We start from the raw sequence: 27,604 nt of genomic DNA, 5'->3' as shown, positions 1-27,604 counted from the left end.
CAAGAATAAATAGCTCATAAATTAGTATGTGCACAGTGACTGTTAGGAACTCTCTCACTATAAAGCTTTTTGTACCTCCTGTACACGGACCACCTGTGATGTTTCTATGGAAAATGCAACAAATGCAGAGGCTCACAGTGGCTGCTGTCAGAAAACACTGTCTCTTGCAACAACAGCTGTAAATGTTCGAGCACTCAGTGCACATAATGTGATGTATGCGTAGGTTATTTAAATTGGCAAACTGAATTATTACTGAGCTTAATCAGGCTCTATATCTGTTCATTGTGGAATACTGTTCTTGGCCCTATGAGCTGTGTGCTTGATAAAAAAGTCAATTGAACTGGCTACAGCTCAAGTATATTTGTTATTGGTTAAATATTTATACACAATGTAAGAAAATAGAAAATATATCTCTTACAATTCCCCAAAGCTCAAGGTATTTTCTTTTAAAATATCTTTCTTTGTCTGTTCAAAAGTCCAAAATGCAGTATTTTTTTTGATGTTTCTGCAATATGAATCATTTACCTAGTTGAACATCTTACAACTCATACATACATACTCATAGAACTGTAGTTACGTCCAGTAATCACTATTTCTTTACTTTGTTCCTATTCCATTCCAGCTCAGTATGAGAGTTGCACATGCAATTTTCTGTCACTGAAAGATGAGCTAATTTTTTACGTTTCTCTGCTCTGCTGTGTGTCTGTGTTTCATGAAGGCCGGGGCTGTGCCTTGCTCACACGGACACTAAGTGTCTAAGACACACTGCAGTGCAATAGGTAGACAGTTGAATGTTACTCAAGTTGATGAGACCAGACCAGAATACCATGGTCAGCTTGTTATCAGCCCACAGTTAAAAAGCCAGCATTCGTGATAGTATGGCGGTGCATTAGTGCACATGGCATAGGTAGCTTGTACATCTGGGAAGGAATCATTATTTAACGATATATACATGTTTCGGAGCAACATATGCTGCCACACAGGTGACGTCTTTTTCAGGGAAGACCTTGCTTTTTCCAGTAAATGCCAAACCTCATTCGGCACGTATTAAAACAGCATGACTCCGTATTAGAAGACTTTGGGTGCTAAATTGGCCTGCCTGCAGTCCAGACCTGTCACCCATTGAAAACATTTGGCATGCTATGAAACCAAAAGTACGACAAAGGAGCCACTGAACAGTCGAGCAGCTGACATCAGGCAAGAATGGGATAACATTTCACTTTTGAAACTCCAGCAACTCGACTCCTTAGTTGCCAGATGCTTACAGTGTTGTTAAAAGAAGAGGTGATGTATCACAGTGGTAAACATGCCCCTGTACCAACTTTATTGAAACGTGTTGCTGGGATCAAATTCAAAATGAGCATATTTTCTGTTTTAACATTTTAAATGTTGTCTTTGGTCTATTTTCAATTACATAGGGGTTTACATAATTTGCAAATCATCGCATTCTGTCTTTATTTACGTTTTACACAGGAACCAAACTGTTTTGGAAATGGGGTTTTATGCTATCACCCTGCACCCAAGAGTACACCTGAATTCAACCACTGGTTTCACCCTAAAACTAATACCTAACAGATTCTGTAAATTATAGTGTAAATGAATATTTAATTGAGTGCAAAGTCAAGTTATTCCAGCAGCAATAATGCAAGGAAACCGTTCACTAAAAACATCCCCACAGACATCTACTCTGTACAGCTTTTGGTAAAGGGTAACACTCGTTGACACTCCAAAAACACAGGAAACAGATATTCATCACTTGCATCATTTGCCGCTTCCTGGGCGAAAAGAAGAAAAAAGATAATCAATCTTCTCCATGTTGGGAGTAGCAAGATGCTACTGGAGTTGTTACACCTAAGGAAACGTTAACTGCTGTTTAAGCAGTGGTTTGTGTGGCGGGGAGAGGCCAAGGGCAGGAGAAATGGGTAAAGCCGTTTTCATTCACGCTCCCTGCTGTCAGGAGAGATTACAACTGTAATACCTATTGTAATTGCCTTGACATCTTTCACACCCGTTTTCTCTGAACAGGCATGTGTTGCCCCCAGGAGGGTTGTTGTTCTGCTTCAGCGCTACTGATCATGGCATGCTGGTGGAAAAACAAGGAAATGGAAACTCAAGAAACCCAGAAACCTTTTGGCTTCACTTAAAGACACAAGGCAGGTTGGACACTGATTCTAAATTGAGATTACAACATTGTGTTAGTCAGAGACAACACAAAAGTTGTCATGAAATCATGTCATGAAGCATCAAGGGTCTGAAAGCCTATGGCTTTAGTAAGCAGGCAAAAAGGCAGCTGTTGGACAGAATATACAGGTCCAGCTGTTCGTGCGGTTAAAAGACAACGGAAGTTAAATTTGGTGATGGAAAAAGACTGATATGGACAAATTATTTTGTTCAAACAGATAAGCAAAACTGTTCTCTCCAATGAAACTTTCCACGTATGCAAAGTTGTGATGATGTGTGAGGTTAGGCTTGATATTAATTTTGTCATTTGCCAATATCTGCTATGGACCATGCATTTGAAAAATATGTCCTTCATGCTTGAACACATCCACCATGCAGATGCCAATTTAGTAGAGCTAAAATAATGAGTTCATTCATCAATTAGTTGCCTCAGAAAATGTCATGAAATCCAAACTATTTTGATGATAAAATAATTCTTCATGTCATTTTCCAAGTAAAACCCCCAACCAGTTTCTGGATGCAGCTTCTCCAAATGTGAGCATTTCTGCAATGCATTAAACAGAAAATAGAGACACATCCCTGGTAAGTTACATTTTTTGGATAAAAAAACATTGTAGCAGCTATTTTAGAGGTCTGTTTCAGTAAGTGAAAGACCAAGATCAGTCATAAATGCTTAGCTACAATTCAGACGTACTGTTGGCGAAGAAAATCTGCAGATATCAAGCGTTAAAGTGGGGTCACATGGCTTCAGGGCAACTGCTGTGTGGGTGTGTGGCAAAGGAGATGTAATGTCAGTGTTATATTCATCAAGCGGGAGGAGGGGTCAGGCCCAGCGATTGATAGGTCTGTCAGAATCCCCATAACCCCTGAATTGAGTGGAGATGTGAGAGTCTGGCAGATCGAGCATCAGGTCGAACGACAACCAGAAACATTGACAACAATGAATGTGTGTTTTCGGGTTTGTTGTCATACTTGTAATGTTGTTTCTGATGTGTTCTAGCAAACCCTTTTATTTAGGTCATGTCCACATCCTTGCAGATATATGTTAAATCTGTGTTTGCCTGTCAAAAGATTTCTGTCCACATGTGGACTTTTTTGATTGTCATTTTCAGTTCAGAAAGTTTCTCTCTTGGATCTTGATGCCTAATCAACCTGACCAACATTGCTATTGATCAATGAGTGAGGATAATCTGAGAAAATGGGACTATTTTGTTGCACACTGAGACTGTTTGACCTCTCCAACTCTTATCCAAACCTCTTGCAGTTCTTGAATCATCGAGTCCTGAATCCTATCTCTAGCTATTCCTCTACTGATTCCTGAGTTCCCTGGACTAGACTAGATGGTTTGCGAGTGGGCGTGGCTAAATGGCTCGCTGCATCAAAGTTTGATGTCTCGCCGTGACACAGGAAGTTGATGTTTAAGGTGAAAGGATGCTTGAAACCTCACGAAACGTGTCACATACATCCGGCATGGTGAGACAATACATCTGATATGTGTTTTGCGAGTGGGTGTGGCTAAATGGCTCGCTGCGTCAAAGTTTGACGTCTCGTCGTGACACAGGAAGTTGATGTTGAAGGTGAAAAGATGCTTGAAACCTCACGAAACGTGGCACATACATGGCATGGTGAGACGATACATCTGATATGTGTTTTGGAGTGGGCGTGGCCAAACGGCTCACCAGCGCCCCCTAAAATGCAGCGCAGGCACCTGGTCTCACCTACATTTACCAAATTCATTGGACACGTGTATCACACCAAGATGTACCAAAAAGTGTCTCGGCATCATGAATTTGTTTTCGTTGATCGGTGTGACCGTTTTGTGGCGACCATTTTGAGCGTCTCGCCATGAACCTACAACTGACTGTAACTTTTATGTAATTCTTCCGATCTTCCTCAAACATTACATCTTTGATAGCAGGCCTGCCCTGAAGACACCTGGTAGTAATATTCTGTCATAGTCATAGCGCCCCCTGCTGGAGACAGGAAATGAGACAAAAAATAGCAACTTTAAGCAGGGAAAATGCGGTCCCTCGCACGGTGCAAATTGGGGAGTTGGCTTCGGGAAGCTGACGTGCAGCGTTTGAGGGCATGTATATCACTGCTTGCAGTTTTAATTTATCTTTATGTTCCCAATGTTGCCAAAGAAAATCCACTGGAGGTGGAGCTTGAAGACCTCATGTACAAGGGCCTGAATCTATTGTGTTTGTCCAGATGGTGGTCACTTGACACGGGCACAGTAACTTTTGCATTTTTATAACACAAAAGTACTTGTCAATCAAAGTTCCCAAATCTGGTGGAATGCCCAAAATCCTGAAGAGAGAAGGCTTTTAACTTTAACATGCACCAAAAAGCTATAACATCATGATCACTAACAGATGAAGTGTATAACTTAGATTATCTTAAAACACCAACACATGTCAAGGTCTGGGATGTATTAGACACTAAGGTCCTGATTTACTAAATGTTTGCGTGTGTAAAATCTCGTGCAAACTCCACACCACCCGCACAAAAATGTCCAAGCAGATCTACTAATGACGTGCAGTGGGGATTGCATCTTTCAAATGTGCAATTTAACACACGTTGTCCATTTTGACATTGGATGCATAATATTGGGTGTTTCTCTGTGCAAAATACTGGGAGGGAACATGCAAATACATACATTTAGCACCCGCAAGGATATTTACTAAACCTGGAAGTAGAAATAGGAGAAGTGATTGCGTGTGTGTTTTAGTACGACTGAAAGGTATTAATCAGGAGCGCAAATCTGGAGAGACGGCTGCTCTTATTGTGGTGAGAAGGCAACGCAGTAAAGCAAAGAATACGTGGAAAATGTGTTTTTCCACCCGTTTAAACATTTTTGAGATGACAGAGGCAAAAAAAATATTTAGACATATCGTTTGTCCAGCGATGACATTTCGGAGTGTTTGAATTAACTGAATGATGATTGACAGCCAACAACAAGGAGGTGCCACAAAATACTAGCAATGTCAAAACTTCTTACGACTCAGCATTGTCCTGCCTCTGGGTCATTACAGCATATCGCTACTTGTATATCCCACCCAGTCCCGTTATACACAGATACAATTCACAGGAAGCTTCATCAGGTTCCCGAGCACTCGCAAGGCGCTGAATGAGATCTGGACCTGCTGATCTGTGTTTGTTAGAGGATCTCATCCACTGTCCCTCCTCTTTTATTTGCCAACGTTTTATCATTAAGCCTTTTTTTTCTCGCCTTTTTGTTTTTCCCACAGTATTCCTCGCTGATAATCTCCTAGCGTTTTCTTCTTGTTATATTTATATTTCTTAATTTTAATGGAATCAGATTTCCTTTTCCTTTTGGCGGCCGCTCTGTTTTCCTTTGCTGGAATGCCATTAACACACGCAAACCCCTCATTTAAATACAGCGATTTGCACCCGATATCAAAGACGCAATTACTCTTAGTAAATCACCCGCAAAACGGGTGCAAAATAAATGTGCAAACTTTTGGAATAAACACGCAATTTAGTACCCGTTATTTGAGATCTTAGTAAATCAGGCCCTTCGTGTACAATTGCTTCTCACAGTCAATGAGTTGGATGCAGGACAAATGCGTAGGTGTCAAAGACTTACGTAACTCTGACAAGTTGTTATGGCCAGAAAACCGGCTTCTCTGAACTGCAAGACTCATGGTTGGCTCCCAGTCAGTAGTGACTACCTACTGACAGTGGCCCAACCGGAGGAAAAGCTATGATTTGGCAAGTGTTGGGGGATGTGCTGGAATCTGCAACGTCTTGGTGCCATTTAACACGGTGCTCCTTCACAGGTCTGGTACAGTGATGCTTGAAAGTTTGTGAACCTTTTAGAATTGTCTGCATTGCTGCATAAATATGACATAAAACATTATCAGAGTTTTATGCAAGACCTAAAAGTGGATAAAAATAACCCAATTAAACAGATGAGGAAACAAATATGATATTTGAATCCAATATTGGATATCTGTCTGTGAGTGGCAAAAGCTCATTTTCTGAGGTCCATGATACACAAACATGTGTTCAGAAGATCAGGCTTGGCAGGTGTCTGTTCTTTAAATAAAATAAGGTGCCCACTCACACCTGATTATCATCCCAATGACTGAAAACACAGACCTTTAATTTCAACTTTAAATAAATTGCTAATTGTAAAGGTTCATATGACTCTTGCCATTCACAGATATGTAATATTGGATAATTTTCCTCCATAAATAAATGACAAAGTATACATTTCTGTCACATTTGTTTATTTGGATTCTCATTACCAACTTTTAGGACTTGCATGAAAATTAGAGGATGTTTTAGGTTATACGTATGCAGAAATACTGTATAAAAAAACCAAAACTGTTTTGGTGGCTCATGAAAAACCATCAGCATATTAAGCCGGGTTGGCAATAACATTTTGCCTCGTGTGGGGGGAAATGGTCGGGTGTCTACATCCTTATGTACATTTGTAACATGTTTCTTTACCAAAGATAAGTTTAGGGTCGAATGAGGGCAAAAACTGAGTGATTATGGTCAAACTTGTAAAATATATTTGCGTGAATGTTGACCTCAAATTTTTACAACAACATTCAAGTGTGTGTGTGTGTGTGTGTGTGTGTGTGTGTGTGTGTGTGTGTGTGTGTGTGTGTGTGTGTGTGTGTGTGTGTGTGTGTGTGTGTGTGTGTGTCACTGGCAATATATCACTGCCCCTCTTGTCACTTGAGACATTTATTTTCCCCTTAAGGCTTATCTCAGTCATTCACCTCCCATTTCTCTTGTTCTGACGAGGTGACAAAGGAGAGTGACAGATAGGAGACGCCGGCACAGTTCCAGCCACCAAGATTAGGACTTTAACATGAGAGGAAAGAAAGACTGACAGTGAGAGACAGAGAGAGAGAGAGAGAGAGAGAGAGAGAGAGAGAGAGAGAGAGAGAGAGAGAGAGAACAAATACATAAGCAGCTCAGTGCTCTTGTCATGCTCTGCCCTCTCAGTCTGTTTTACCTCCTTCACAGTTTCTTCCCTTGTAGCCAAACAGTAGTAATCCCCTCTACACCTGGGCAGTGAGTGTCTGGTTGCTCGACAACAACGGACAACAGAAAAAGATTGGGGGTGTAAAATCAAGCCGTGTTCATGTTCGAATGGACAGGTAGGGGCAAAAACCCATGGTGGGAAGAGGGAGGAGAGGTCCGTTGATAATGAGCTGTTAGCAAGGAGGAGGGCAGTGAAATGCCAGGTAATTACACACTGCTTTGAGCCCCATTTCCTGCCCTGGTTTCAATTAAATCCTGCCAGGTGCATTTTGTGTGTATATAAATGTGCGTGTTTGCACGTCACGTATTGAAATGCCTCTGCAATTTATAACAACTGTGCTTGTGCTGTGCTAAAATACAGGGCAAAAACATATATTTTTAATTGTTGATGCAGTAAATACTCATTAAACTTTAGCTGAAAAAAAAGATGAATTGTGTTTACTGACATTTGTCAATAAGCAGTCTAAATGGATTGTTCATGTTTGTTTGGCTGAGCCACAGTCTAAAAAGCCCCTAAAAGACTGACTTAAAAAAATCCAGCAAACTTGAGAGAAGCAGCATAATTGTGTTGAGAGAAAGGAACCAAATAAAATTCTATTCATCAGGTAAGTTGGGCTGTTTGAATAAATGAGAAAGTAAATAGTCATTTGTAAATGTTGTGACGTGAAAGCCTTTCTTATAGTTTAATATGGCCATACGTTCCTATTTTGTTAAGTTGTGAGTGAATAATACTACATAGAATCTTCCATTCAATTAGTGACAATCTATTTCAGGAGGTATTTTTGACCTGAAGTATACAAAAATGTCCCAGTCACACTCCTGTTGTGATTACATGGTCAACATGTTGAACCCCCAAACCTGAAGAAGTCCCATAACAAGAGTAAGTTAATAAGCTTTTACATATTGTGTGAATCTTGATGTCCTCCATATGTCTGGAAGACTGTCTTTTTTATGAAGATGGTGGAGAGCCAGTGATGGCGATCACTCTTCCAATGTTTGTTTTTTTGCTTTGCCAGTGTACATATGTTTGCTATGAGCATGCGTGACTGTCAGTCATTGCTATCTTGGCTGTACAGGCGTGAACACAGCCTGCTGAACACGTGTGAGTCAGTGTGAGAAACACACACACAGTAAACGACTAATCCTTTACAATATCGGTGTATGGTAACGTCGTCACAACATTTATTGAAGCTATATATTAAGTTAAAAGAAAGATTTAGCAGTAAAATCAATGTTTGATTTAGGTTAGTCTGGAGGGATGTCGAATGGGACCATTGGCTCTCTTGTCACTGATAAAGTCAAGGAGACAATACAAAAAAGAAGAAAGGGAGACTACACCTGTAAACCAGGTTAAAACTACAAAATAATAACATGATTTGGGAAATTATGTTATTTAGCATTAGGTATAGAGATATACAGATACTGTAAAGAAATGCAATTTTCATTGAAGAAAACATAACGTATGTCTAAAAAACAAGGGGATTAAGAAAGTAGACCCCAATAAGAAATGAAAGCTTCGTCTTTTCGTGACAATCTGTGCGGAGTCGCACAGGAAGGAATATCAGAGGCTGCGCCCCCGGCTCTTCATCCAAAAAGAGGCTTACCTGCGTTAGGTTCCCTCCACACAAAAGACCAAAAGGCCAAGGTAGCGGTTACATTATAATTTCAGGGGAGGAGGCGACTGAGAGGGAAGTCTGGATGAGAACCAGAAAGCATTATGGGATAGTTTAGAGGTGCTGCGGTGGGGCTGGGGATTAAGGAGGTTAAGTGAGGTTGTTTAGTTTTAGTGATTCAATGAAGGATGTTCTAACATCTGGTGTTTGGTACACCCTAGTCAGGTCGCCAGTCTGTCACAGGGCCAACATGTAGAGACAGACAGAAAGAGAAACCATTCACGCTCTCATTCAGACCTATGGGAAACATTTTTGTAGAATAACCAATTAACCTGACATGCATGTCTTTGGATGGTGGGATAGAAGCCGGAGTATCCGGAGAGAAGACACAGGGAGAACCTGCTCACTGTAAGGCAACAGTGCTAACCTATTCTGGACATCCGGTTCACAACGAGCTGATGTCGGCTCGTTACAAGATTTGTTAATATGGTAATCTGCTCAAGGCACAGAAAGCCCACAAAGTACACACCCATCCACCCGTTCAATCTGATACCAAAAGCATGTCCAACTATGTTCTAGCTCTTCGTCCTACAAAGAAACGTATTAAGTGGGCCTTCACAGGCGTTTTCTTTTTTTCTATGGTTTTGTAATTGAAGGACTAAATCTACACTTATGTCACACAATAAGCAGGTAAAGACCGTGATATTTACCAAATGCCCTGCTGTTTACTTGATCCTGCGTATGCTAATGCTGTCCACTCTCACACTAGATGAGGTTCAGGGTTTCGTTTTCGGTATCGGTAGGAAGATGGGGCGAGAGTCACAAAGCATTCGGTGCAGGTGCCTGGCATGCTTCCTGGAAATTGGCCAATCACAAAAAAAGTAGGTTTGAGGGAAGGAGGGTCTAAAAGACACAAATGCTAAAATGCTAAAACGGCAGAGGATGAACTGAGGAGGAACTCTAGCAGAAAAAAAACCCCCTAAAAATAACAACAACTGTAAATGAGTATAATGGTGTCCTTTAAGTTTATTTAAACAAAATGGTTGTATTCAGTGCTGACAGAGAGAGATAAAGGCAGTGTTGCATTGCACAACTCTCAAAGCTGAAATTGCACAACTTGCTTCAGTGCTTTGTTTAAGTTAACAATAAAACTATTTGTTTCTTTCTTTAATGAACTGAGATCAATGTCATCACAGGAATTGTGGTATTTTTTCTTATTTTTTAAATAGACACTATTCTGCAATTGAGTGTCTTTGCAGTCAATTAGCCTCAAATGATTACACACTGTTTTCCAATCAGGAGAGACTTATACATTTCTTTACTGTAATGAAAATGTACCACTGAAAAACCTTAAAGACACAAAGAAAAATAAGTCTTCACTGTTTTAGGTCTGTCTGTTTATTTCACATGCTGAATATTATGTAATGAAGACAAAGTTTTGCCTTTAATGGCATTTTTTTGGGAGCAACAAGTCAGTATACAGATGTTTTTTTTTTAATCTTGAGATTGTTTCCTCACATTTATATTTTAAACATGAAGATACAGATAGCAGCTTAGCAAAAAGGCTGGAAACCGCAAGCTCGGCTCTGTCCAAAGGCTACAAAATCCTCCTATCAGCACCTTAAATGCTCATTCATTAATTCAATGTGTTTCGTTTGTTTTAACTGTAAAAAAAAAAAAAAAAAAAAAAATATGCAAAAACAGAAGCAGTTGCCAAGCAACAGTGGAGACTCCAAGACAATATTGGTTCCAGCCAGGAAAATAGTCCTGCATGTAAGCTTTCATAAAATGCAATTTTGATGTTATTTAGTTATATTTATAAGTGCAGGTAGATGGATTGCGTTCCCTCAAGATGGGGCTAACCGAGCTTTGTGCTCAGCTAAGCTACGTAGCTATTCCTGGTAGCTTCAAATTCTATAGCTATGAAAGTGTAATTCACACAATTTTTACCACTACTCCTTTAAGGTTGCTGAAAGATGAGATTGTGGTTCTGGTGAAAAAAAAAACACATGCAAGTTGCATGAAAGTTGGATATGTTACGTACAGTGTTTCCTCAGGATACTAGTACCATGACTAGTTCCTGTCATACTGTAAATCATGAGGTACAAAATTGTTGAATGCAGGTATAACTGTCAATCAAGGAAAATTAATTACATTAAAAATGTTATAGGCTATAATGAGATTAAAAAAATGCCACCACTATTAAACATAAATCGTATTGCGAACATTCTTCAACATTAGCTTGTTTTGTGTTCAATATCAAATTTTATATTTTTTATAGTCGTCAAAATAATTACAGTCTAAACACTTCTAGTAAAAGGAGAGGGGAAATCATAAATTGTCTTTCTCTTTTTAATTAATTCTCAGTTTGGTTGTTACCAGTCCTCCACAGTATTGGGATTAAATCCTGAGAGAATTGAAAAAAATAAATATCTTTAACATCCCAGTGGATGATTTTATAAACAGCCACAATTAAAATCTAAGAGTTGGAAAATGGAAAACATGCAAAAATCCAAAACCACAGAGGAATTGCACTTTGTTAACTCCAAGCTGTCGATCACTAGAAAAATTAGGAGTCACCTTATATTTGAGCAATCTATACTTCTGCAAATTATAATTCATCTCTGTCACACCTCGAACGTAGTCCGACGCATCACCTCGACACTTAAACTCTTGCGCTACGCAGTGTTGTGTTCTGCAGCCTCTGATCTCTGTCTCGCTGCCGCCGTTCATTACGCGCTCAACACCGCCGCCCACAGACCGACATTTCGGCATGACACGTCTTCTTCAAGAACGCAATTAATAAGGTTTGTTGTGTAATCTTTGGCTGTGGAGCTCCAGATGTAATAAAACCTTCTTTATCTTTCACACATGTTTAACACTGTGAAAAACTAAAACAAAGAAAAAAACACAACAACAAAAAAACAAAAACAAGCAAATGACTTCGGCTCAATGCAAAGAGACCACTTTGCATGTGACGGACGAGGTGAATAATAAAACAGCAGGTAGATCGACAGACTCACAGGGACTTCCACATATTTGGCAGCTGCTTTCACCTTCCAGATTGGAGGCAGCAGGAGAAGAAGGAGGCAGAAGAAGAATGATACTGAAGTTTAGTGGCGGAGATCTGGTTTCCAGCAAATAAGAGGTTTCCCCTGTGAGCAGTGAAAGAAACAGCTCGGCGCTCTCTGTTTCCAGGAACAAAACCATAGCTACTCACTGTGAAAGAGAGGATTGAAGAGAAGAATGTCCCTTCGTCATATCTCGAGAGCTTGGAGAGGACGCCGTCTAAAACAGCGACAAACTGCAGACGGGACACACACACACACACACACACACACACACACACACACACACACACACACACACACACACACACACACACACACACACACACACACACACACACACACACACACACACACACACAATAGCATTTCGCTGTTTTCAATTTTCTTTGCAACAAGCAATTTTTGTCAATAAATCTCTCTTTAAATGTTTTTAGTTTTTTGGTATCAAATGTGACAAATTTCCCAGTGCAGTCAGAATATTTCAGTTTGTTTCAAGTATTAGGCCTATCTAAAGTTGTTTTTTTTAAAACATTTTTTTATTCAATTAGTCCCTCCAGGACGTTGCATTTTTTTTTTTTTTGGTGATTGTTGTGACTCAAAATACAGAATTTTGCAGCAATTTTTCTTAAAAATTGTGATGCAATTTGCAAAGTTTATGTGATTGGATAAGTATAGCCTACTGCACATCACAGAAATAGCTAGAACATTTTTAGTTCTCATCTTTTTTATTTTCTGAACTTTGAACCATGTGCTCAAAAGTACAAAAAAATTCTGAGCCATAAAAGTGACGTAGTTTTACAAAATAGGCAATGACTGCAATATATAATAAATAAGTCTATATCTTCTGTAAAAAAAAAAGAAGGTGCGTTTTAAGTGTAAATATAAATAAATATTAATTCAACACATATGGCCTGTTTCAAGAAAGTTCTTAAAATAAAAATGTTTTTTTCGTATTAGAAACCGGTTTAAATATTTTCATTGTACTGATGATTTTTCTTTCTTTAGAAAAATAAATTATATGTTTCATACATTTTTTTTTATTTCCAAGCGTGTCATAAATCACACCAAAAGTAAAAAGGTGGATAAATCCATTATGCTACCATATATTTGTTTAATAACAATAAAGGTTAAAAGAAAGATGGGATAAAAGAACATACGATAATAATTATACAAACATTTAAGAACCTTTCTGAAAATTAAAGTGAAAAATATCATAAAACAATTATTAAAAGAGTAAAACTTAAAAAAATGAATAGGTCGACTGAAACATTTAAAAAAAATAAAAAAATAAAAAAATTATGTATAGGCTACAGCAAGAAAATACAGAGAGGATATGATATGAGGATAAAGAGATTTACCTTCGAGACAAGAGTGGAAATCATTTCTTTGAATGCCTCGTCAATTAGAACATCGATTTTGGAGTGGTACTGTTGCTGTAGGGGAGTAGGGGTGGAGGGATTGCGGTGGTGGAGGGGGTGGTAAGGGGGAGACATGGAGGAGGAACAAAGAGCAATGTTTTGTTATTTTCCGAAAACTGATGGGACACAAAGGTTAAACATGACTCCTCACCTCCCTGATACAGAACAGTATTGTATGTGCTGCAAATGACAGAAATAAAATCCGACAATACTCTATGAACATCAAGTCCTCATGCACACACAGACACACACAGACACACAGACACACACACACACACACACCCCTCCCAGCATGGTGAGGCGTGAAAAACCTTCCAATCCGTGTAAGGCTGTTGAGTTAAGCAGCTAATAGGATGCATTATGCTGCTGAATAACATTCCCATCCGCGCTGGAAAAGCAAAGGAATCTGAAGGATACTTTTTGTGCGTCTCCCTACAATTAGAGCAGCCTTGTATTCCTCTAAAGCACCGGTCCAGCTGCGAGGACCAAAGGCTCACACAAGATTCAATTAATCCGCCATTTCATGTCTCGTTTACCCGCCCCCCCCCCAATAAAAAAAAATAAAAAAATATTCATGGCACTTTTTCCCTTGAAGGAAAGAGAGAGAAAAAAAAGGCTGGGGCTGAGCGCTGAATGGCAGCAGCAGCAGGGGAGTTCATCTGTTGGTGACAATGCCTTTTCACTGGCCGTCTAAAGAAAACCCAAATTAAAAAATTTCAATCAACAAAGCACACAGATCGCCGACAAATTGCGGGTCCAAGAAGGTCAATGCGAATTTTTTTTTTTTTTTCCTTCCGCGAGACTACAAAATGGTAGCTCTCTTTCAGTGTGCTGAATATTTCTGTCAAATCTTGAGAGCTTTCCTTTTTTTCTATTCTTACCTTAAGTAACAAGGCTGCTCTTGCCTTATTTTTTTCCCACAATGACCATAAAAAAGCAGAGAGGAAGGAAAAAAAAAAAAGTTTGGTCTTTGCCATATGTGAACAAAAACTGATTTAAATTTTTTATTTATTTTATAAATATTTATTTGGTTGTTGAGCTGCAGCAGCTGCTGATATAAACTCTGTATGATGTTTCAGATATGGATTGGGTCACATTTTCAACAACCCACTATTTAAATGACCATTGCTAAGAATTGACAGTCAAATTTTCAATTATTACAGTTGATCTCCCCTGTTTATCATGGTCTATAAAACCATAATTATTAATTAAGCAATGGTGTTTCTTGTGTGGATTAAACTGTCAAGTGTGTATTCTTTATAGACTGTCTGCTTGCTTGCCAATTAAACTCTTCACATCATTATTTTCCCGTAAAACAACAATAAAGAGAACTAGAAGGAGGGCTTCCGAAACAGCTGATGGCTTTTCTGCAAATTGTCGCAGTTTAAGACAGATAGCAGAAAACTGACAACACCAGCAGTCTGAACTCAGTTCATACAAACATATCTTCAAGACCCTTCATAGCAATGGTCAAAGGCCAAGGGTCAACAAGCCTAACCCACAGTATGAACATAAGTCAGATGAACCACAGTTGGGTGTGTTGATGTCAGAAGATTCTAATGAGATGTAATGGAGTTTAATTTTAACCGGCCATGCTGACATCACAGTCTCCTTGTTTGCTACGACTTCTCCAACACACACAGTTTCAGTTTCACTACCATAAGCAGTCTCCAGCATCGTTTCTGGGGAATTTGGCAGTACAGTGAACCCTCGTTTTTCGCGGGGGTTACGTTCCAAATAGAAACCGTGATAGGCGAAATCCGTGAAGTAGTAACCTTTATTTTACAATTGAAATAGATAGAACTGGACATGAAATATATCTACGTTACATATAGTCGTAATGTGATTTCAATGCACGATGCAAATCCGTGAAGCAGCGAGACCGTGAAAGGTGAACCGCGTTATAGCGAGGGTTCACTGTATATGCAACGAGCCTAACAACTGCAGAACGAACTGCAGGTGAAGTCAGCACATCACGCCAGTGCAAGATTGTCTGAGACAAAGCCACTCAAGACAGATGATACAAAAGTTGGTTTGCACAACCGATAAATTTCTGCACAAATGGTCAGAAATTATTTAATGTAAAAGCCCATCTCAGTCGACCTCGCCGAGGTCTTGACCTGACTGCAGTTCGTAATAGTAATTGACTTGAGTGGGCGATAGCACAGCTTTGATGACATCTGGCACTTCTGGAGAAGGGGATCTCTTCACGGATGAATTCCAGTTTACAATGAACTGTGCAGGTGGCAGACAACATGCTCGGCATCGTGTGGGCGAGAGGTTTGCTGATGTGAATGTTCGGAACAGTGTGGCCCATCGTGTGGTGGGGTTGTAGTATGGGCAAGCATAAGCTTCAGACAAATAAACAGGTGCATCTTATTGATGGTAGTTTGAATGCACAGAGATATTAAGGATGAGATCCTGAGACCCGTTGGTAATCCAGTCGTTACTCTACGGCTCCATGTTGCAAGGATATGTACGGAATTCCTGGAAACTGTAAACCTCCCATTTCTCGCATGGTCTGCATACTTTACCAGACACGTCACCCATTGAGTATGTTTGGCATGCCAATATCCAGAAATTTCACAAAGCCATTAAAGAGGAGTCGACCAGCATTCTACCAGGCACATTAAACAACCTCATCATCTCTATGCAAAATGAGATGTGTTATACCGTATGAGGCAAATGGCCACACCAGAATATTTACCTGGGTGATCCTGCCAGTAGCATATACTCATGTCAAATATTAAGACCAGCAAGTCTTAAGTAACACGTGAATCTCTAAAGTCCTTTCATCTGAGAATTGAAATGGCTGGTTTCTTTTGCCTATCCTTGCTCGGGGACCTTCGCTGCGTGTAATACGCTCATCTGTCTTCCTGCATTTCGCTTAGATATCTCCACTATTGATTATCTAATAAATATTAATATGAAAAAAAGCCAAAGAAAGAAGAAAATAACAAATCAATAATGCTGAACCAAATATCAAACAAAAGTTAGTTAAGTAACATAGTTGATCTGTAGATGATCTCAGAATCTTCAAATACGAAACATAGCAACTGTAACAGCTCTTATACAGCCGGATAAGCTTCCTGTTTCTAAGATGCTCATGAATTCAATCTCATCTGACAATTCACCACCAAAAAGGAGTAAAGAAGCAAAGGAATACATTGACCAAGTGAGCCTAATGCAGAAAACTGCAGGTGAACATCTAAAATTTCCAATATGTCAACTTTTCAGTAATAAAAAAAACATAAGCTTGTTAAAGGCTTTTGTCACTTTAGTATTCTACAAAGCTGTTAGGGTTTTTCCAGGGTTTTTCTAAGCTTAAGAAGTCTCAGAATTTCCTGAACCACCAGAAACCCCTTCAAATATTCAACTGATGATGATGACGATGATGTAAGGCTTTGTAGTAATAGCACTCAATCCAGGTCCCGGAGAAGCCCAGAATTGCATATTTTTTACTTTCTCTGTTTTAAATATTTAAGTGTGGTCAAAGTAAGGAAATATGGATTCGAGGAAATATGCAGTGCTGGGGCTCTCCAGGACCACGAGCACCACTAAAGTAAACTCCATTAAAAGCTCTTAACAAGTTTAGTGGATTATTTTGATTGTTTTATTGACATGAAATGAGATTCCAAAACAAGGAAATATTTTATTAGTTGTAGATTGTGTGAGGGGCAAACGTGACAGGAGGAAAAGGCAATGAGGAGATGGAGAAACTTACCCATTGTTTGTCAATCTGGGATTCAAACAATAAAGTGCAGGACGCATGGACATGAGGGGCAGACGAGAACATGAGAGAAAAAAAAAGAAATAAGAGCACGATGAGACCATGCATGACATTAAAAACATTTCCTCAGATGAAGTCATATATTAAACATCATATTGCTAGTAACCTTTTCTAAACAAATTATTAAAATAACACCAGATAGGCACAACCCTGTCTTTTTTTGTTTTCATTTCCAAGTTAAGAATTTGACAGAAAAAAACTACATGTACATTGACAGCAGTGGGGTGGAGGCAGCTAACATAACTACATTCCCTCATAAGTGCAAACCTTGCCTGCGACCACTACTTGGACATACCCTGTACAGAGCCTAATATTGTCTGAGCTTATTCATTATCTGCTTAGCTGAAAAAAAAAATATAAAAAAAAATAAGGATTTTGAGCAGCTTGTCTGTATTTATTCACTGAAACAGAGTGCAAACTACCATTATGGAACATAATTGTTATCTGCTATCACTTGCGTCCTCAATTGTATTAAAAAAAAAATGACACTCCAATGTACCTCAGGTTGCTAGAGATAATACAATTTTTAGATAAAAAAACAAAACCCCAAAGCATTTGTGTCATTTTTGACAGATTGACAGCAAAACAAAGTTAAAGACACGGGGAAGTATTTTTTGTCTGTCTACGAGCGGCAAAGGTGAGGTGCAGCCAACTGTTTTGGTATTTCGATGAACACAAACGCAGGCACATCTATGGCGCACCGTGGCACAGTGGAGGAATAGATCATTTGAAGGTGTGTCTCAGCCATCTTCAGTAATGACCAATCAAATCTGCTCCTCTCATCCTCTTTAAAACCGCTGAGGTGCAGCATATAGTCAGTTTCATAATGGGCAAAAAAGGACACAGGTTGAAACTGACATCGTCCCAAACATTGTCCGGTAGGTTCAGGCTCGTAATTACCAAATTTATGGTACTACAAGCCAGCTACCATGGGTCAGTCATGTTAAATAAGCTTGGGAAGAGGTAACTAATATTATAATTGAAAAAATATTGCAAACTGGTGCAAAGCGTGGACAAAAAAAGCCCCTTGCAGTGAACCAAAACTCCAATGCGCTTGGGTCTGAGCTGCGCCTACTCTGTGCAGGGTATAAATATATAGGGCCCCTTTACTTTGAAGAGTACCAGGCAGTGGATCATTCAATTGAGTGAAACTAATTAAGTATTGTAATGTAGTCTAGTGTTGCTAAAGATTTGAGGTATTTATTTAAAAGTAAAACAGAAAAAAATAAATAACTTATAAGGGAATATAGGTTTTTTTAAAGTTTTTTTTATTGTTACAAGACTCACAAGTATCATTTCATAGAAGTTACAATTTATGTCCAATGCGATAATAGTATCTTCAATAATATTTCCATTAATGTTTTAAGATTTACATTTGACTATTTATTTCCTTTTCAATAATAGTTTTTTACCTTGAAGCAAACATTTTATGAGAAGTCACCAAACACACCTTTTACTGTGACACTGAATAAGAGAGAATAATTGAGACTTTGCAGTGCTTTGCCTAGTTATATATCAGTCTCTGCCAGTCCTAATGTGTTCCATCACCCATTGACAGCTTTAAAAATAAAACATGTAAAAAACAGCAGAAAGAAGACAAGTTGTAAAGGATTTCTCCTTTTGAAAACTCCTGAGAATGAGTCAGTCTTTGGTCAAACACCCTGAACAATTTAACTATCAAGGTTGTTCAGACATTGGCGTCTTTAGACTGAATGAAGTTCATCCTAACAAACTGAATGAAAAATTCAACACGCCACAATGTCAAATTCAGATTTGTTGTGTTTGGAAACACAGAAGCATTTATTGAAATACATTTTGCCCCTTCAAATGGAGATACGTAAAAATGGTCCAATTTTACTTATTTGTTGAAGTCTACTTTCAAGGTATTACATCATAAAAGTGTGATGTTGCTGCTGGAAGGATATACAACCTAGGCTTTTCTCTCCAGTTGAAAATAACCTTTTGTACATAATAAAAAAAAATCTTTTCACGACATCTTTTTGTCATAATTTGTGTAGCATCATATAAATATCTGATCTGTACATATTCTGGATGGTTTCACCTTTGATCTCTATCTCATGTTGTTTCCTTGAGATCTCGGTGCACTTACAGTAAATGGCAGTCTTAAATTAGTGATGGCAAAAGACAATGATGAAGACACAATGAACAACATTGATGATTGTCCAAGCAGAGCTTAGGAACTGCAGACAAGATTCAATTTTTTCTGAGAGAAAGCCTTTCTAATACTATAAAGAGAAAAACTGTTAGTTGGTATGCAGGGACATTGACAATTCTAATGTTTTTTTGTATTGTTTAAATAATAGTTAGCTTTAACTATCTTTATACTTATAAGTATTTCCTCTTATTTATTTAGTGTTGCAGTAATAAGGGTATATGGGGCGGGCTGAGGGGAAAATGGAAGTCCAAAAGCGATGAGTGCAAGGCAGTACCAGTGTCTACAGTTCAGAGGAAATATTGTATTTTTGAATCCAGTACATTTATTTCACAGCTTTAGTCAGACTCAATACTGTATGTACAGTTCACTAAACTGTATGTACCCTATATAGATTTTCCATTGCCACGGCACTAGTACTCGACAGTAATCCTGCCGTCGCCACAGCACCAGAGCATTAAAGATGAACTGTGAATGGTAATTTATTTGTTGCTCTTTTGTGATTTAAGAATATGAAACAGAAAGCAGTAGTATCTTTGTGTGGAAACTGTTTGCACGGACAAAGCCGGTATACAGAGGGTCACACTGCAGGCAGGTGTCCAGTGTATGTCAGCAGGAATAAACGCACAGAGGGTGTTTTTTCGAGCAACAGAGGCCCAGTGGAAGCTGGCGAAGTGAGGAGGCTGAAGGTTAAGAGAACAACGAGCTTAGCTCTCTGTCAAGACTGCGAGTAGCCAAGGGTCTCCGCTCTCTGTGACGCTAAGACTGATGCTTCACACAGACTTCATGGCCATCCATTTAACAGCTAATGTCGACCGCTTGGCTGTTTCAAGTGAACATGAACCTGAACTACCCCTCTGCTGGATGTTTGGAGGGAAACTGGCATGTTTTAGAGGCTGACCTGACAGTTTGACTCGACCTGTTCTTTCTGATGCTGGAAATAAAAGACTGCTGAAGGTTTTTAGAAGCTGACACACTTTCACTCCGTGCGGAATGAATCGGATGGTGAGTTGTGAGATGCAAACTGAAAAATACAAACATTCATTCATCTCGAATGATTTTGGGCTGTATATCTTGCACCGGGTAAAAAGTAGCGCCAAGCACACAGCGCGAGAAAATAAAAAATGTTGGAAGTTCTCATACCATTAACATTTGCAGTCTGTCATCACATATAGAGATGATTGCCAAAATACTTTTCTGAATAAACTGTTAAATTTGGGTCTGGTTTAACACCCCAGCTGACTAGCTTGCTAACTCCCGACTAGAAAACCTGCGACAAGTTTGCCAGTCAACAAGACAGAAAACTGCCAGAATAACAAGACAATTAATGCAAGTCTGGCCAGAAGACAAAATAATTATTATTACATTATATTCAGATGTTGTGTTGAGCTGGTGTGTGTGCTTATAAACATACATGCAGTTTTAGGTATTAATGTAAAACATTGATACAGAGATAGACATGTCAACAGGATTGTAGGAAAAAAAAAATGTCTTGTGGAGTATGAATCTGTTGTTATGTTTTGGATGTAGGTGGATAGATTTTTTTTTATAGACATACGGCCCTATTTTCTTCCGACTAGGCGCAGTGCAAAAGTAGGTGCACAATTAGGTGTGGCAAATGTGTTTGGTATTTTGGTGAACACAAATGCATGCACAACTTTGGGACAGCATGGTGCAGTGGTGAACCTCAAGAACCTGGACCTGGAGAGTGAGAAGACTGGCACCGCCATCCGTCCGACCAGAGCTCCAGGCTCTAATTACTAAATTTACAGTACTACGAGTCGGCCTCCACGCGAGGACCATGTTAAATTGATTTGGGAAGAGGTAATTTATATAAATAAATAAAAAATTATAATAAAAAATAAAATAAAATAAATAAATAAATAACTCTTCCCCTGCCATTATGAGATCCGCTGCCCAGTGTAGGAAGCGGTTCAATGATAGAAGACAAAAACTTGCATCTTGCAGATGCCAAACACTGACATGAATTAAATGTCAGTCAACAAAGTACACTCATCCAATATACTGAATTCAGCTGCTGGAATGATGTTGAGGAGTGAGCAGAAGTAAATTGAGCACATCAACATTGATAAAGAGCAATGTACTTTATACGTCACTGATGTATATAAACTGCATCGATGCCTTGAAATGATCTAAACTCCATTTTGCGGTCATTAATTAAATGGCCTGTGTGTATATTTCATGGCTGAGATTGTCACCTGGGTGCAGCCCGGGTACACGTTGATCTACGGAAATTGCAAATCGGCCAAAATGCTGAAAAGAAAAGCACCTTGCACTGCACCAAAATACCACTGCACCTGCAGGGCCTGTAGTCTATAATTACAGTTTTCTACTACAGTGTAATATGTACGTTGTTCCTTCATTTATAGTTCACTAGAGTAAGCAGGGACAGAGATGGATAGGGATATGTTGCAGCCCAGGGAGAGCAATAATGAATTAATAATGTCTTCCCTAAATGTATTCACTGTTGTGCAGTGCCAGGTGCCTTGAATATAAGTATCAGGATTCTTTTATCTACAATGGGAACAGGTTTGTGAAACAAATCCCATAGTGAGTTCTGTGGAGTACTTTGTATGGTATGAGTTGTAAATTGATATTTGTAATCCTAAATTAGTTGTTTTTGCAAATCTAGTTCTAGAGGTCAGCATTAGGAATTATAGATACGCATATTCCCCATTTTTGTATCGATGGTATGGACAGCACTTTGTCTGATTGAGATTATTACATATATTTTAGAGAGGAGTTTTCTTGAGGAAGGGATATATTTTTTTTTTACCTCAAAGTTGAGGGGGGAAGATATGTGATAGTGGTCATATTAATTATTGTTTGGATGGATGATTTGAGTTGCAGATATTCTGGAAAGTGCGCACTCCTGATGCCGTACTTCTGGATCAAGTCGGAGAATGAGACCAGGATGTTACTATGAAAGATATGTTGGAGAAGTGCGAGGCCTTTTTTAATCTATGCTTGGAATTGAATGTTATCTTGTTTACTGTAAAGTCAAGGTTATTCAAGTCAACAAGTTTATTGTGGTTCCCGCCGAGTAAGCAAGCTGTCAGCTGCCTCGCATGTATCGTGTTAGCTAACCAATCGCACCAACTGTGGCTGACCTCATGATGCCCTGAGCTTCTTTTCTCTCATTCTTTCACTCTCTATACACTCATATCTCACCATTAGATCTCACTAACTTCATGCTTTCTCTCTCCCATAGTTTTTGCTTATTGTCTGTTGTCTCCATTCAGTTCCCTCGCTCGGGTAGTTTCTGTTCTTTCTTTTGCAGATGTCCCGGCCATGGAGCTGCATGTCTCTGCTCTGTGATTGTCGGCCCCACCAACAGTTTGTGTTGGATCTCTATGCTGTCCTTTTCTCTCTCTGCTCTCCTCTCACCCCAACCGGTCGAGGCAGATGGCCGCCCTCCTCTGAGCCTGGTTCTGTCGGAGGTTTCTTCCTGTTAAGAGGGAGTTTTTCTTCCCTCTGTTCGAGCTTTTTCTCCCTTAAAGAGGAGTTTTTCCCTCCTAGCTTACATGGAAATTGTTGAATTGTTGGGTTTCTCTGTATAATGTAAAGTTCTGCTGTAAGGACTTTAATATGTTAAGTGCCATGAAATAACCTATGTTGTGATTTGGTGCTATATAAATAAAATCAAATTGAATTGAATTGAATTAAATATAATTTTTTGACATTTCAGATCAAAATTTTTAATATCAAAGCAGAGATGCACGTGTGTAAAAAATAAACAGCAGTGACCCCTTTTCTTTTTTCTGTAAAAATCTTCAATTAAAAATTCAATTGCAACATAAAAGGAGTAAACTAAAATGTAAAACCGTCTGATGTCACAATATTTTACCTCCTGACCGCTATCCAGCACACACAGTTTGGAGCACTGCTTTTTGGCATCCATCAACACGTTGAACATGGTGCAGACCGACAGCGGCACCCGGAAGTCTGTCGACTTACACGCTTTTTGTATTTTGGCATCAAATGCAGATTTTGTTCTGTGGGTCAAAACACAAAAAGGTATTCATGACATCATGATTTTCAATACAAACATTTTACTATCATTTAGTATATTTATAATCACAAACAAAGGACAAATTTAGATTTTTTTTTTTTTCATGTTTTTAAGTATGAAATTAGCTTGCTCAGATTTGTACTTAAGCTTGCTGGGGGCAGTTGGGTTTATTTCCTGTGTTGCTTTCTATTGCTATAGAATTTATCACAGGAGTAAACAGAAAGCTTCTGATCAAACTCTAGGTCTGACCTCTTGACGCAGGCCTCCATCATATCGCTGGCCATCAGCTTAAGTCTTTGCTCTAGATGTTTGGCGAACTCAGGCTCGGGCCAGTGGAGGTCGAGCACGAACATCTGCAGAGCATCTAGCTTCCAGAACAAATCCTCAGAGGTGGCTGAGCCATTACTGCAGGGAGAATGAAGAGGGTTATCAACAGGAATAAACAAAGACAGCTTTGACACAAGCTTTTTCATGGACCTGTGGCTATTGGATCTTTTAATGCTCATTTCTTCGACCAAACTCTTGTTTTGAAAAGTGAAAGAATGTGGAGGAGGAGGGAGGATCGTTGTTCATGTTTAGTATCACTGTGTAATGAGCAGAGCACTGTAACGTACTGTCCATGGTATTCTGACGAGACCACCTATTCATTGTCACTGGAATACATTATTTTCAAACAGCATTCAGACAGCTTCACTTCAACAAACTTTACCTCCTGTTTTGGACTAGACTGTTGATAGAAAGGTCCATACAAGTGTTGTCAAGTTACTTTTAACAAGTTTTAAGAGAGTGTAATTTAATACTTGTATTTTTCATTTGTTTACAAAAATAAAAAAAAAAAACATTTTTTAGGATTGAAGTGAACGTTATGCTCTCTAGTATATCGTTTGCTAAGTCTCTTATCCATGAGATAGCCGGTTTTGGATGGAGAAAAGCTCAGAAAATGTGGTCCAAAGCCACAAAGAAGGAAATTATCTCTGAAGCTGTGAATATGGAAGAGAAGAGCTAAAATATCAGAACTGTCAGCTGACAACAGCAAGGAAACTGGACAACCTGTCAGGCTGTGATCAACAGGGCTGTTACATGAGCGGATATGTGGAGGGATACCCAAGTAAGGTTGAGAATAAATGGAGGCTGCCTTCGAGAAAAAAGAAAGACCAGTGCAAGGAGCTTTTTGGTCACAAGCAGGGTGATGGGCATTTGCCTATCCGGTAAAAGTTTGTTGGTCTCTTGAGACCACATCTCCCGACTGAGGAAGGCTCTCAAAGAGCTGGCGGAGATGGCAGAAAAAGGGAGCTCCTGGCTCTGGATGTGTGGAGAGCAAGGATCCTAAAGCCGTCTGCAGAGGTCGGTAGGGGATGCCCCTACTGCTGCCCCACCACCTTGAGATGTTTTGGGATTAAAGGAACAAAACATCAGTGAAGGGTCGCTCCAATACTAAATGGTGCGACAGGCCAAAGTACCCGGCAGGTGGTTCCACCTGCGCTTACAAGGAGAGCGGACAATGTAGACTGTCATGTTTGTGATCTTTGGAAGGTTATGCAGCTGCTTACAGGGACCATTTTGGAAAAAACCTCTGTATTGGTGTATTCAATAAAACCCCACCACCTGAGGTTTCACAGCCTTGTAATGAAAATATATATTTTCAAATGCTTTACTTTTATATATGGGGTCTATTTAAAAAAAAAAAGAAATATCGTGAAATTGGAGACGCTAGAAATGAAGAATTGCCAGAAACTGTTAATGTAAGAAAAGACCACATTTATTACGTGATCAATTTCATAATTTCATTTCATGAACTATATGGTTCATAAATACACTTTTTTCAGCAGCTGTGAGTGTGTTGTACATTTAAAAGTTTGTTGATGATTGAGATGGGTTATCAAATAGATTTTCAAATAGATTTTTTTTGCACAACCAGTGATGAGAGAAATCATCATAGGTATCACATCACAGTATCTTGTAAGGACAGGTTTTTAGCTTCTGGAGTGGTTCTTCAACAGGTCTTTGGTAGTTTAAATGCAGAGCTGTGCGGTTTCAGTCAGTAAACAAAAGCTACACTGAAACAGAGACAGATGGACCCTCTCCCCACCTTCTCCCCTGCGCACAGGTTACACAGCAACACATGGCAACGCTCACCACCACCGACATCCAAGTGTACAGCGGCCAGCTAGAATGACAGCCACGGGAGGAGGGAAGTGGGGTGGGGTGACAAGGGGGTTAAAACAAGCGCCACTCACTCCCTCACTTTTCTCACTTTGCCTTTAAAAGACTGTTACCTTAACAAGTGGCACACAGGAATAAATGCTTTGGGCTGAGTCCGCGGTGCAATTAAACGCTCAGTGGCTATCCCCCTCATGTCTAATTAGTGGTGCTCTTCTCTGAGTGTGCTCTGCTCCGCTCCCCAGGGAACGGGACGATCCCACTCGCCCGTCTGTGCTCGCTAATGAAGTGCCATCTTTTTTTTCTCGCTCTTTTTTTTTATGGCTCAAAAAAGGGCCACGTGAAGTGAGCTAGAGGAACAGTGTGGTCTGTGTTGTGGGAAAGGCTGGGGGAGTCAGACTGAGGAGCCTTTTTAAGAAACACACCCCCGGCCAGCCTCTTGAGACCCCCCCATCGCATCACCACTAATGCTGACAGTTCTGCTGCACATTCACTCGCTCTGAAACAGACACTTTTAAGACATTTGGATATGTTTTTACAAAATCAGACTGAGCACATACATCTTACTGATTTTACAGCTGAATCTGCTGCACAACTGAAACTAACAGTCACTTTGATTGACTGATTGATTTCTCAATAAATTTTCAATTTAATGAATTAATTATTTAGCCGTGCTACATACACAGAAGTTTCCAAAGAAGAACAGCAAGGCTTAAATGTCTTGTTTTATCAACAATCCAGAAACCAAAGACAGTCACAATAATATAAAACTGAAGTAAGAAAAAAAATGAGAATTTGGAACCAGTGATTTACATTGTACATTAACTATGCACATAATCTTAACGCTTCATCATGCCAGTCATTTTGCAACATTTGCAGCAAAATCAGTTCTCTTCAATGAGATCACTGTAATTAGTTGATTTGTACATGTGGTAGAATAAGGGAAAATAAAAAGTGGGAAACACACATTATTTATTAATTTAAATCTCTGTTTACTTTTGTTCAAAATTCATAGTCATTCACTTTTTTCCCAATGCAAAGCTGTGGCATCACTTTTCGAATGCATTACTGCTCACAAGACCATTCAGCATTGATTCAGTCGGTCTTCAGTTCAGTAGTGTGGTCAGTGTGTTGGTAGTTGGAGATGTGAAGTTCAATGTAGTACAAACAACTAAAGAAGCCCGTTCTATACGACAAGGTATTACATTATTATTATTATTTCTGTGGCTTACACAAATAAAAGGCTCAGGTGACCCTGAACTATCGCTTAGCTATTAATACTAGCTAGCCGATAATACACTAAGCACCCGTCATCACTACTATCTCTTTCACTCCCCATGCATTCATATTCTACATTTGCATATCATTTACCTTTGTGTCCTCTTTTTCCCCTAGTTTGTGCTTTTTCTGTAGGTAGTTCTGGCTCAGGAGCTGCATGTCTCTGATCTGCGGTTACTGGCCCCAACAACCTTCCCGGTGTTTATTGCCCCATGTCTTTCCGTGCTGTTTTTCTCCCTATGAGCTCTCCCCTCACCTTGACGTGTTAAGGCAGATAGCCACCCACCTTAGCCTGATTCTATCAGAGATGAGATGGTCCTCCTATCTTGTGAGTCTCTGTTGTCACTTCTTCATTTTGTTTTCACATAGTTTGCTTTGTTTACCGTGGGGCATTTCGAAGGTAAAGAGGAGCAGGCAGCCTTTATTTTAAAGAAGCTTTCTCACTTGAAATATCTGTCAACTTACAAGATGTCAGGTAGATTTATCCCTTGCAAGCTGCAACAGAAAATTGAGGTGCTGCGTTATTACATTGATATTCATCACATTGTAGCATGCACACTGCACAGCAAAAGAGCTCATGACACATGGGGAATCACAAAATCTTTTGGAGGAAGTTTTTGAGAACCGATCAAATGCAAACAACGCCGTGCTGACATAACAGCCACAGTGTCAATGAAACAACCTGAAACCACAAGCCTCCCTCTCATGCTGAGCCTGGCTTATTCAGACAAATCAATGCAGTGAGCTCTTCAGGTCACTCTCACAGACCACAAAACAAAAGTTTTTGTGAATTTCAATAAATTACATTCAAAAGGTAACTGAAACTTAAACAGGGTATCATGCAGGGAAGTAAAACAAAGCA

At 39.4% G+C, this 27,604-nt stretch overlaps 1 protein-coding gene across 1 annotated transcript in view; it reads right to left on the bottom strand.

Moving 5' to 3' along the window:
* The window catches only part of cadps2 (Ca++-dependent secretion activator 2), a 233,305-nt gene that overhangs the window by 20,573 nt on the left and 185,128 nt on the right, over positions 1–27,604 (bottom strand). Inside the window, exons 21-27 of the mRNA XM_069718728.1 lie at positions 27,208–27,237; positions 23,554–23,709; positions 23,140–23,287; positions 17,033–17,047; positions 13,249–13,323; positions 12,040–12,123; positions 11,843–11,875 (exon numbers count right to left, since the gene is read on the bottom strand). Of these exons, the coding sequence (XP_069574829.1) occupies positions 11,843–11,875; positions 12,040–12,123; positions 13,249–13,323; positions 17,033–17,047; positions 23,140–23,287; positions 23,554–23,709; positions 27,208–27,237 (541 nt within the window). The remainder of the gene's footprint in view (positions 1–11,842; positions 11,876–12,039; positions 12,124–13,248; positions 13,324–17,032; positions 17,048–23,139; positions 23,288–23,553; positions 23,710–27,207; positions 27,238–27,604) is intronic.

This window comes from Brachyistius frenatus, unplaced genomic scaffold, assembly GCF_029030835.1.
Source record: "Brachyistius frenatus isolate BFR_SWC_R1_liver_20210118 unplaced genomic scaffold, ASM2903083v1 Contig_197, whole genome shotgun sequence".
NCBI lineage: Eukaryota > Metazoa > Chordata > Actinopteri > Embiotocidae > Brachyistius > Brachyistius frenatus.
The sequence above is the reverse complement of the archived record's forward strand: the minus strand, read 5'-3'. Positions and strand labels throughout refer to the sequence as shown.